Source organism: Scomber scombrus, chromosome 4 (genome assembly GCF_963691925.1).
Source record: "Scomber scombrus chromosome 4, fScoSco1.1, whole genome shotgun sequence".
NCBI lineage: Eukaryota > Metazoa > Chordata > Actinopteri > Scombriformes > Scombridae > Scomber > Scomber scombrus.
The window spans coordinates 15,157,904-15,169,781 of NC_084973.1; the positions used below are offsets into that span (position 1 = coordinate 15,157,904).

An 11,878-nucleotide genomic window follows, 5' to 3' on the forward strand; every position below is an offset into this window, starting at 1 on the left:
TGCATAACACTGCCGATGGTCAAACTGACGTTAAAGCTCCTTTGTCTAAGAAGCTTGTTATGACAAGCATGCACTGTGTTTAAGTGATTTGATTGGCATCCACATCCTGCTGTTCTCTGCATCTAAAGGCTGGATGTCTCCAGCTGAAAGAAGCTCTTACAAAGGAGCTAGTCTATAAATTGAGCCGTGTGCTTTGATGTGTGTATGCTTACACATACATCCAGAATCCTCATTTGACACCACTGCATGTCTGGGAGAAAATCTTCAGGCAACAGTGGTCTCTATGGTTACAGGAAGGGTAGAAAGTGAGCGAGGAGGTGGAGAGGACTGGGTGTTCTGAGGCTGTGAGAGGGAGAAGGAGGAGGGGAGGTGGGAGATGCTTACCAACACTCATTGCTGCCTCCTCTTCATACTCATAAACAGCCTCCGGTGTATTCTTTGAACACCTTGTCAGCCGTCTCTCTCCGTCTAATCGGCCTGCTGTCCTCATGTCTCTCAGCTCAGGTGGCAGAGCATGCTGAAGCAGCCGATATTTATGTGACAGTTTATTCTGAAACATTTCCCTCTTGCTTAACTCATCCCATGTTCTCAGCCGCATGTGCACAGAGGACCCATTGCTGAGTCTGAGAGAGTTCCTGGCAGACACATCACTGTCTGGCAGTTTCCCGTGTCACCATGGAAACCCAGCATCAGGTCAGGGATTGTTGTTCCTAGACTGTTTCAGTGCACACACAGCATCAAAGAAGCACGTGGATCAACTCCTATCAGTCATCACTGGCAATTAGGATGAAGGTTAACAGTAAAACAAACACACAAACTACTCCCAGTCCAGAAACAGACAGTATGAAGTGAACTACTGCAGCAATGTGGCTGTATTATCTGAATTGTACGAGAACCCCGGACAATATGAGTAAGAAAACTTGGCACAGACAGATGCAGAATTCAGATCCAATTTTCACCAGATGTTTCTGTCTGTACATTGCAGTCGATTTCAACATGTTGTAGTGTCCGTCACAGGCTGAGCAGCGGGCCCCTGCATGAATAACACTCTATGGCTGACCAGTTGCTCTTGTGGGACAGCTGCACAGGCCCTAAGTCCCTCCCTGCTGCCATAACACACACTCAGCTGGACGTACAGGAATGCCTCTCTCCGTTCTCCTCAACAGCCTTGCAACACAGTGAATTCTCTACATGATTGCATTGTTTTGAATGTTTAGTGTATGTGTGTGAGTCAGTGCTGTACATGCGTGTGTGAGGGAGCCAGTGTACATGTTTGCATGTGTCAGACAGACTCCTCCGTCGAGACACCCACTTCTCTCGCACCTCCTCGCCAGTCCAGAGGGGAGTGATGACTCAAGTTTAAATGAGCCTTTATTCTCTGTCTCTTTCTCTCTTGCATTGAACCAGCAGAGCACAAGCTCTTTACCCTGCTGAGTGTACCTTCCTGTGCACTTAACGATAACAGTCTTCGATGATGAGTCAGACCTCCATCGGTGGTGTAATATGTGATTTTTTAGAAACTTTGTAGGTTGATCTGCAGATCTGCAATAGACTCTGAACAGTGATGTCAAGGATGAATATGTGGCCTTCAGAATATACTGTGTGTGTGTGTGTGTGAGAGAGAGAGAATTTGATTTTTAACCAGTGTTGTTATTTCAATTGTGGGACTGATAACTGAATCTGGGGCTCAGAATTTCTCACAGCAACACTGAATTTGAGGTCAGGGCTACTGAGGTGAGGGGTTGTATTAAGGTCAAGGCTTTAAAATATAGGTCAGGGTTAAGGGTAGACTGGTTTATTTTGGGGAACTGTGAGGGTTTAGAGTTATTAAAGTCTTAAATTGGGATAAAATGTATAAAATAGGATGTGACTAAAGTATTTTTTTATTATAAGAGAAATGACTGTAAGAAACTGACGGAAATGAGAGCAAAGAGAAACTGGGAATGACATTAAACAAAGGTCCACAACAAACTGTACTCAGGGGTGATACATGGTCAATGCCTTAAACCTCTAAGCAATATCTGCATCCCAGAGTGTCTGTGTTTAATTTTAGGGCCAGTGTTTGAATATTTCTGCTTTCTTGGTCTATTCTCTACACACAACATCTACTGCACATCTGTCTGTCCTGTGAGAGGGATCCCCCCTCTGTTGCTCTTCAGGGGGTTTCCCCCCTATTCAAAAGGAGAGTCAGAGGATGTTGTATTGCTTTACAGGTCATCAAGCCACCTGAGACTAATGCGTTATTTGTGATATTAGGCTATACAAATAGAGTTGACATAGCTTGACTTGAATTATAGCCTAAAGGTCAGGGTGAAGAGTAGGGTGGGTTATTTTGAAGGGAACGGTGTAAATTTGGAGTTAATGTTAGGGAAAGGCTCAAACTGGGGGTGAATTTGAGGGGTTTTTGGGAGCTTTGGAAGTAGGATGTGACTGTAAATACATTTTCAGTCTACACAAAGATAGAGGGAGGATCAGGGATGTGTGTGTGTGTGTGTGTGTGTGTGTGTGTGTGTGTGTGTGTGTGTGTGTGTGTGTGTGTGTGTGTGTGTGTGTGTGTGTGTGTGTGTGTGTGTGTGTGTGTGTGTGTGTGTGTATGTGTGTGTGTGTGTTTGTGTGCAAGTAGTCATCACATGAATCAGCAGTGTATATACCAAGTCAACCCAGGCACGACTACAAGGACACACGCACACACACACACACACACATACACATACACATGCACACTTCTATCAGGTGATTGTTCTGTTCAGCTATCAGGACTCTCTCTCTCTCTCTCTCTCTCTCTCTCTCTCTCTCTCTCTCTCTCTCTCTCTCTCTCTCTCTCTCTCTCTCTCTCTCTCTCTCTCTCTCTCCAAATATGACTTGGTTTTCTTGCACAGTGAAACACACAGCAGCCTCAAACCTCTCACTCACATGCCTGAATCTTCCAAAAGGGGGAGATCTTAAGTATGATATGGTACTGTGGTCACTTTCTTTTTCAAATTCCTCAATCCAATTTACTTTGTACATATAGTCTGAGTGTGTTTGTGAGAAGATCTTGAACAAAGAGTCCTGTTGGCTGCTGGCTGAGGGCTGGGCTTTGCTCCCCACACTGAAAACGTCTTTTCAGACACCGACAGGATCGGACCCAGAAGGCAGACAAGGTAACGGAACACATGTTTTTATGCATTTTTAAACAAAAATGCATAGTGCCGAATTAGTGCCGATTTTACAAGTTTAATAAACATGATAATAGGTGGGGGAGTTGACTTAAGATGCATCAACACTTTGAAATAGAGTTATAACTTGACTATAACTATGATAATGATATGATAATGAAAGCGAACTTCTTGACTCTTTCTTTCAAAATCCCGATATTAGTTTCAGTCCATTTTTCCGCGTACAGTCTATCCGCTGTGGAGATGTGATGGATGGACTGTAGAGGTGATACTTAGGTTTATGGATGTACGGGCAGTTGTCCGAGGTTTTCCAGTGAAACGTCAGATTGCACCTCAGCGTTTGGTCACCGACTATTTCAGAGCCTGTGATCCTCCCGGCGTCCTGACGTCAATTTATAAGGACCCAGCAGTGCCGGAGCGGCAGGCAGATAACAGGCTGAAGGAAAGACAGAAAGAATAAGCGAGCTGGGCCATGGTGATCTGATTTTTCCCATACATAAATTGCTGTGCACTGGTAGGAATTTCTTTCATCAATTTTCATTTCTTTCCATATTACATATTTCTCATTTCTTATTGGTATTATATATAGCCTAATAGACCGAGCTTCTGGTGTGTTTTTGAACCTGGGCAGTAATATTTCATTTTCTTATTTTGAGCTAATATGAAAAGGTTTATGGGTCGGTAGCCTTACAGTCGCAAAAAATGGTCGAGCAGCAGGATTCTTTTGGCTGTATCGGTATGTCTTTGTCTGTAGTAGCAGCAGCATGTAAGCAGCATATTATAATGTAAATTAAGGCTGGCTTTCTTTTCGCTTTTCTTTTTTTTTTTTTTGCTCTCTTGGTCTAACAGAGGCTCATTGTGTACTGTTTAGAGGCACCGCAATGTTTCAGTGAAGGGCTCTCTGCTGTCTGACAGGTTGTGTGGCTCTGCCCAGCTGATTTAACACAGTAAGCCTTGCCAAGTCATTAAATAGCTATAGCTCAAAATCACAACATTTAAAAATGCAATAAATTACTCTAGATATGATCCATGCCTGCTGTAGGATGAGCTTGTAGGGAGAAGCCCTTTGATAAAGCAGGTGAAGGGGAATTCCTCTGTACTCTACCTGACTCCACATCAACATGGCAACTGCATCCCCATAGCAACAGTTAGTAAAACCAGTACTCTGTGTCCTCACTCCCAGTTGTCATTGAATAAACAGCACTTTAGAGCATCATACACCTCTGCCAGGACATATTATCTTGCACTGGTAAGCATCTGCCTCAGAGGAGTATTATAAGACCACATATAACAGCATAGCTCTGCGTCTCTCACCAGTGAATCCAACCACGAGCCTGAGTGGAAGGAAGAGAGGGGGGGTCCCAATCCTGAGAGTGTATGTGTGTGTGTGCTACCATGGGGAAGGACTACTACAAGACCCTGGGTATTCCCAAGGGCTCCAACGAGGAGGAGATTAAGAAGGCATACCGGCGCATGGCACTGCGCTTCCACCCTGACAAGAACAAGGATCCCAACGCAGAGGAGAAGTTCAAGGAGATCGCAGAGGCCTACGAGGTTCTCAGTGACCCCAAGAAGAGGGTTGTCTATGACCAGCTGGGAGAGGAAGGTGAGAAGTCTGGCCATCACATTATTTGTCTGTCTGTGTTGGTATAATGAAGAGGATCACTGAGTGAAAACTGGTCAGAGGGTGCAGGCTTCAGCGCTGTCAGTGAAGCCTTGTTATGTGAAGTGTTATGATGGATTAAGATGTTGTTGAAATAGCTCAGGAACAGAATCAGCATCTAATATCACAGTGGAGGACTTTGGTGGGCTTCGGCCGCTGAAGTAATAATGCTGCGTGTCCTCCATGTTGTCATGTTCGTGTTTATGTGCAGGTACATGAGGTGTGTGTGTGTGTGTGTGTGTGTGTGTGTGTGTGTGTGTGTGTGTGTGTGTGTGTGTGTGTGTGTGTGTGTGTGTGTGTGTGTGTGTGTGTGTGTGTGTGTGTGTGTGTGTGCATGTGTGTGTATTGTTATGTGTAGTGTCAATAGCAGCCAGCTCTGATTCCTTTCAGTCCACCTCTAGTGAAGTGTGTGTGTGTGTGTGTGTTTGTGTGTGAGAGAGAGTGTTAGCTGACAGACAGATGGCTTAAGATCATTACGTGGTTGAGATATGAATAGCAGCAACTGTAGCTGTAGTTTGCATTTGTGGGTGTTTTGTGCATGTGTCTCTGTTAAGATAGTTGTGTGGGTGTTAGTGTGTGTTTTTCTGAGTGTGTGTGTGTATGTGTTGGACGGAGTGACCTGGTATTTCATGAGTTCCTCCACCTCCAGCACTGTTGGAAGATCAGTGATGCTGTGGGATTTTTCCCGCCCACGTGGACTCCACTCTCCTCTCTGCTGTTACCCACACTCGGTCTTTTCTGAACACGGTCCTGTGTCTGGAGTTCATTTAAATGTGTGTTTTCAGCTGGTGGGTGTTTGAGTGTGTGCATGTGATGTTTCACGTTCCTCTTTCTCTTTTTTTCTCTTTCTCTCTCAGGTTTGAAGACAGGAGGCAGCAGCTCTTCAGGTGCTCCCGGCAGCTCGACATACCACTACACCTTCCATGGAGACCCCCATGCCACTTTCGCCTCCTTCTTTGGTGGCTCCAACCCTTTCGACATGTTCTTTGGCTCCAACCGCAGTCACAGCCGCTCTAACGGCTTTTCCTTCCACAATGACCACAGCAACGACACAGAGCAGGACATGGACGTGGATGAGGATGACCCCTTTGCTCATTTCGGGAGACAGTTTGGCTTTCCAGGGGGGATGAACAATGGCTTCCCTGGGGAAGGCCGCAGGAGGAGGGGTGCGCCATCAGAGCGTCTGGGGACTGGTCGAAAGCACCAGGACCCTCCGGTGGTCCATGAACTGAAGGTCTCGCTGGAGGAGATCTTTCACGGCTGCACAAAGCGCATGAAGATCACCCGCCGCAGACTGAACCCGGATGGGAGGAGCATGAGGACAGAGGACAAGATCCTCAACATTATCATCAAGAAGGGCTGGAAGGAGGGGACCAAGATCACCTTCCCAAAGGAGGGGGACGAGACCCCTGAGAACATTCCTGCTGACATAGCCTTCGTGCTTAAGGATAAAGGGCACGCCCACTTCAAGAGAGACGGTTCCAATATAATTTATAACTGCAAGATCAGTCTAAAAGAGGTGCGTCTGCCCTGTTCCATCTCACCTCTCTCTTTCTTCTGTCTTACAATCTGCTTTTCTATCTATCTGTTTCTCTTTGTCATAGCTCTAAATGTAGATGAGTAGATAACAATGCTGAGGTTGGAGGCTTTGATTCCCATTGGAGCAAACTGGGCATTCATGGAGCTGCAAAGTCTTGGATGAATATCCAAAAATGGGATATTTTTCATTCCCTTTCTCTTCACCATTCTTTTCACTCCAACCTGGGCAAACACTGGGTGTGTGCTGGCAGAGAGGTGTGACTGTAATTTAAGGTTAGGATTATGTTCTGGGTGGGTGGTCATATAAAACATATTGAAGAGTGACCGTGTGTGTGTGTGTGTGTGTGTGTGTGTGTGTGTGTGTGTGTGTGTGTGTGTGTGTGTGTGTGTGTGTGTGTGTGTGTGTGTGTGTGTGTTACTGGAGGGCAGAATCAGTATGGAACAGAGTCTCTGTCACTGCAGTGTCAGAGAAGCAGCAAGAATGTGGAGTCCTTGTGTGACCGGTATAAAGTCATCATCCTCCTCTTGATCTGTCTGCTTTGCACAAACATACATGCAGGCAGACACATAAAGCTACACATAGACATGCTCACAAGCACACACGCACACACTTGCATCTTCAAGTGTATCTGCAAACACACTCAGTTAAAGATGGATTGTGGTGACAATCCAAGTTTCTATTACTGTGACTGGCAGAACATTTAATTAGCCGCTCCTATGAGGGCAACGAGTACAGCACAACTCTGATCTGTCTGTGAATTACATAAGCTTTAATGTTTCTAATCGCGCTGCCACTTACTGGCCTGCACTCCTCATGGTTAGCTTAATGGCAGGTGTTCTCAAAGAGTCGGTGGTGTCAGGGGAGTTGTTTGTGCCAGTTTTCCTCTAAAAGCAACTCTAACTCTCATGAATAACTACAGAAGTGGTGCACTGGGAAACAAGGTGTCTGCACACAGCACGACTATGAAGAAAGCCTGGTTAATGAGACCACATTAAAGATTGTTGAGTCACATTAAGCAGGAGATGGTACTCGATCAAACCTGCACTCTGATTAAGTTTGCACTGCACAACTCCCACAGCTAAGTCCTCAGCTCATACAGCAGCAAGATAAGAGACTTAAGTCTGATGCAGCTAAAGGAGAGTTGAGGGTGAAGAGAGGGAGATGTGGATGGGGGTGGGGGGAATCCGGGGAATATCAGGGAAGTGGGTCAGATGATTCAGTATCCAAAGCAAATAAGAGCTCATATTCCACTGCTCCGCTCTGGTCTGTTTCCCCGAAGATGTGATGCTAAATGCTGCAGTGAAAAGCACAGCACCAGCTACACGCTGCATGCCAAATAACCTGCCACATGGCAGATGTTGCACCAGTAGGTAATATAGATCCTAACCAGCAAGATGATGGTTTCCATTTGCAAGAAAACTCAAGTAAGTGAAAGTGCTCACATACAAAAACAGAAGAGGGTTTTTTTCTTAAACAGACATAGTTATTTTGGTCACGTTTTGACTCCTGTATGATTCTCCTAGTATTTGATTGCTCAATGTAGTTTTCTGCCTGAAGCATGCATGTCCAGGTGAGCAGCTTGTTAAGTGTCACTCTGTAAACTTCACTGCCCTCACTTCACAGCGACAGCAGCCAGAAAAAGTTGGAGAGCTTAGCATGATTTTGACACAGTGATTTCCCTGAATCTGACCCACACATGGTTCTATAGGCCACCTTTCTCTGGCAATAACGATGCCTCCACTATCATCAGTATTCTGTGGCACTGCATCTCTATCTCCTGTCACTGCTGCACTCAGCTGAGCAGCAAAACCCACATCCAAATGCACATAGGTGCTAACTGTAGCGGTTGGGCTCTAAAGGATAAGTTGGAACTGCTCCACCTCTGATATCATTTAGAAAGGCAAAACACTCTTAAGGAAGAGTGTATTTGCCTTTGTGTTTTAATCCTGTCAGTGCATTTAAATACAGCAGTAGTAACCAGTATTCAGGAGAAATATGTGTATGAAGGGTATGTGTATTGGTCTATCTTTTGAGGACAAAAATGACAGGACAGTCTTGTGAGGGCTCTGGTTTTTGAGGACACCTAAGTACTAACATAACTACAGTATAAAGGTTAAACGTGCAACAAATGTGGTTTATGTTAGGGAATAAATTGAGGTTTATTCATCATTCTCGCATGTAAAGCAAAGTCAAAGTGAATGTGTGTCTGTGTTGGTTTCTAAAGCTGTTTCGTCTGAGATGAGGTTTATGCAATCAGTGGGTCCTCAGATCAGCTGGCAGTGTGTGTCAAGCGTCATGGCAACCAGTCTCTGTGTGTAAAGACTTGTGTTACTGAATGGAACTGCTCATAACAAGAGGATGAGCCAGTAGTCCCCATCAAAGTCATAGGCTAAATCACCCCCTAATGTACAGTATGTAGTGGGTAAAAGGAGACTGATGTCATGGCTGGAAAACTGAAGCAGCTGCTCTGCCTGACTGAACTTCACGTGTTCATATGTCCATCCCTGTTTGTTTAAAAAAAACACCAGACGAGACATGAAAATCCCACAAATGTCTTAATACAACATTGACCACATAATGACATGGACTGGGTGTCAGAGGTTAAGCATGTGCAATACAGCCAAAATCACTATTACATCATAGCTTATTACATCACAGCCTGTTCCCTTGACGTGATGCTGAGAGTTGGTTTGTTTTGGGAAGATCTTGGATGGAGACCTGAACCCCATTACATCTAAAGGGTTATTTTGAGTCTTAAAGTTTTAATGAAATTGATTTTCATTGAATTTAAGACATTAAAGCATAGGTACTGAACATTAATTAATTAATTAATTCTTAGATGGAGCATTCCCATTTTAACCAGTTTCTTTTGAGAGATTTATGGTACCGCTCACACATTTTTTATCACATAATTTGTTGGGTATGCAAATCCCCTTTCCTGGAGATTACATCTCGTCATTTAAAATGTATATTTTTTTAACTGCCTTAGTTGTTCCAAGGACTCAGTGAGCAACAAAAGCTAACCAAAACTCCCAAACTTTTGTACCTTTATTTGTAAGTATATCAGAGAACTGAGCAAGAAGGGGGTGACGGGCAGGTTTCTAGAGGGATTTGTGTTACTATTTCAACTGTTTATCCATCCATTATAGCTATTTCAATCATTTATCAATTACTTTTAGCTAACTTATCTGCTCACTTCCTTTATAGGGGCTCTCTCAATATGTGGTGTTTAGGTTTAAAGACTCAATATGAGGATATATTTTCCAAATTCAAATTGTAAGTTCTATTCCTTTTTTAAAATTAGTTCAGCCATCATCTAAAATGGCTTTCCATCTTTCTGTCGCCACACCTTTATGTATTTATTCACTGACCTCATTTTGTTTTGTAAATCATTTTTAACAGTTGTTTAGGAAAATATTCGTTTTTTATTCATCACGATCTTCATTCACAGAGTTGTGGTTTTAAATAGTTATTTCTATTCATTGCAAATCTGGTGAGTGATGCTCACTGGAAAGCCTGTGAAGTCGTGATAACCACAGGTCTCTGTGTTTAGTTTAGAGCTCTCTACGCTATGACTGGCTTCATCAGGCATTGTGATAAGGAGGTGAGGCTTAGTGTGTGTGTGTGTGTGTGTGTGTGTGTGTGTGCTCTCTCCCCGTCCTGCCAGCCCATCTGACAAGCCCTCCAACTATTTACGAGCTCAGCCGATTCCTGCCTCACTTCATTAGCCCCGGCTATGAGACCGCTGCTAAAATTAGTCCCCTGTGCAATGTGTAGTCCCTCCAACACTGACACAGTTACACACACACATACACAACACACAAAGACCGGAAAACTTTTCCACTGCCAAGTCCTGTTTTCCTAATGTTCTTGTTCCAGTGCTGTTCTGTGGACCCCACAGCACTGTAGTCGATACTGAAACGATTTGTCAGTAAGGCTTCTTTTCTGTCTCTTTGTTTCACACACACACACACACACACACACACACACACACACACACACACACACACACACACACACACACACACACGATGAACACACACAGAAAACACTTGAAGGTTTGACTTATTAGGATGACGTACTGGGGGAAGATAAACTAAAGTTTTTTGTTCATGGAAACATGAAGTCATCAATATATTCATGGCTTTGGCATTTCATTCCTTCTAAGGATATTAACCCCTCAATCTCTTTTCCTTTCCTCTCCTCTCCAGGCGTTGTGTGGCTGCACAGTTAGCATTCCCACACTGGAAAACCGCATCATCTCGCTCCCCTGTCACGACATCATCAAGCCAGGGACAGTGAAGCGACTCAGAGGGGAAGGCCTGCCTTTCCCCAAGAACCCATCACAGCGCGGTGACCTCATTGTGGAATTTTCAGTCCGTTTTCCTGACAGGATCCCCCCTCAGTCCAGAGAGATTATCAGACAACACCTCCCCCAGTCATAGAAAGACTCTACAACCACACACTTCAGACTAATTAATGGCCCCAAACCAGAAAACCAGCCCTTAAAACTCCTTCATCCACTTTTCCTTTATACTTTGACCCTCATTGTAGTAACTTTCCCACTCCCAGTATACATGTCCTGCGTTAATGCAACAAGCATTAAACAGACAATGTTGTTTGTAAGGACTTCAGAGTGGGAGGAAGAAGGAAGAATGCCAAGATGAATGGCAGTATCAGGATGTAATTATTTGTATTTTTTTGTCTTTTGGCCCAAATACACACACACACACACACACACACACACACACACAAAAGCACATGAGCAGCGGAGCGGTGCTGAGGATGGGCTCAGCACAATTTTGGCTTTTTCCTGAACTTCTTTTCTTAACTCAGTTTTTTACAGATTTATCAGTGGTTTTATATGCTGTCCAACTCCTCTGATCCTCATCTTTTTGTGATAGGATGAAAGTCTGATATATTTTTTAAAAGACACATTTTTTTTCCAGGATTTTCTTTTCTAAAGGAAGTTCTAAATAGGAATTATTTATTTTTACCTTGAGTGTACCAGCAGCTTCAGTGTGTTCAATGCAAACCCCAGTTTTAACATAACACGCCCCCACCCACCGTCTTCTCTCATGCTTTCAGTCTAATAAAGCTTTATGCTTAAAAGCTGTAGGCCATTTACTGTTTAGTGTTACCTGTCTCCCCCAAAATCAGTTATATTATGATTCGTGCAATGCCACAGCACACTTAAAGTCCCACATTACTCTAAGTAACATTATCATATCTCAACTGCATTGGAAAGCATGGATTGACAATCACACACTGTAACAACAGTGTAAGTTTGGATAATACAGTCTGCACATAATATGGGTGCTTTCCCTTCTGAGCCGTGTGGCTACTCTAAACTGAAAAGACTGGCTCATTATCTGAGGGACATTTAGGTGCCTTACCCGGTGTCATACCACACACACAGGTCACACTGTAATATATACAACCAGCCATGTCCAGCGCACCACAGACGATGCCCTATGCCGTGTGAGACATTATCATTGGGAGCTGGTAATCTTGGTA

General features: G+C 44.0%; 1 protein-coding gene across 1 annotated transcript; it reads left to right on the forward strand.

The window, feature by feature from the left end:
• Positions 1-3,633: 3,633 nt before the first annotated feature.
• dnajb5 (DnaJ heat shock protein family (Hsp40) member B5) lies at positions 3,634-10,806 on the forward strand. Its single transcript, XM_062417262.1, has 4 exons — positions 3,634-3,672; positions 4,476-4,764; positions 5,679-6,340; positions 10,573-10,806. Exons 2-4 carry the CDS (start codon positions 4,536-4,538, stop codon positions 10,804-10,806), a joined length of 1,125 nt encoding a protein of 374 aa, XP_062273246.1. The 5' UTR covers positions 3,634-3,672; positions 4,476-4,535.
• The last annotated feature ends 1,072 nt before the right edge of the window (positions 10,807-11,878 follow it).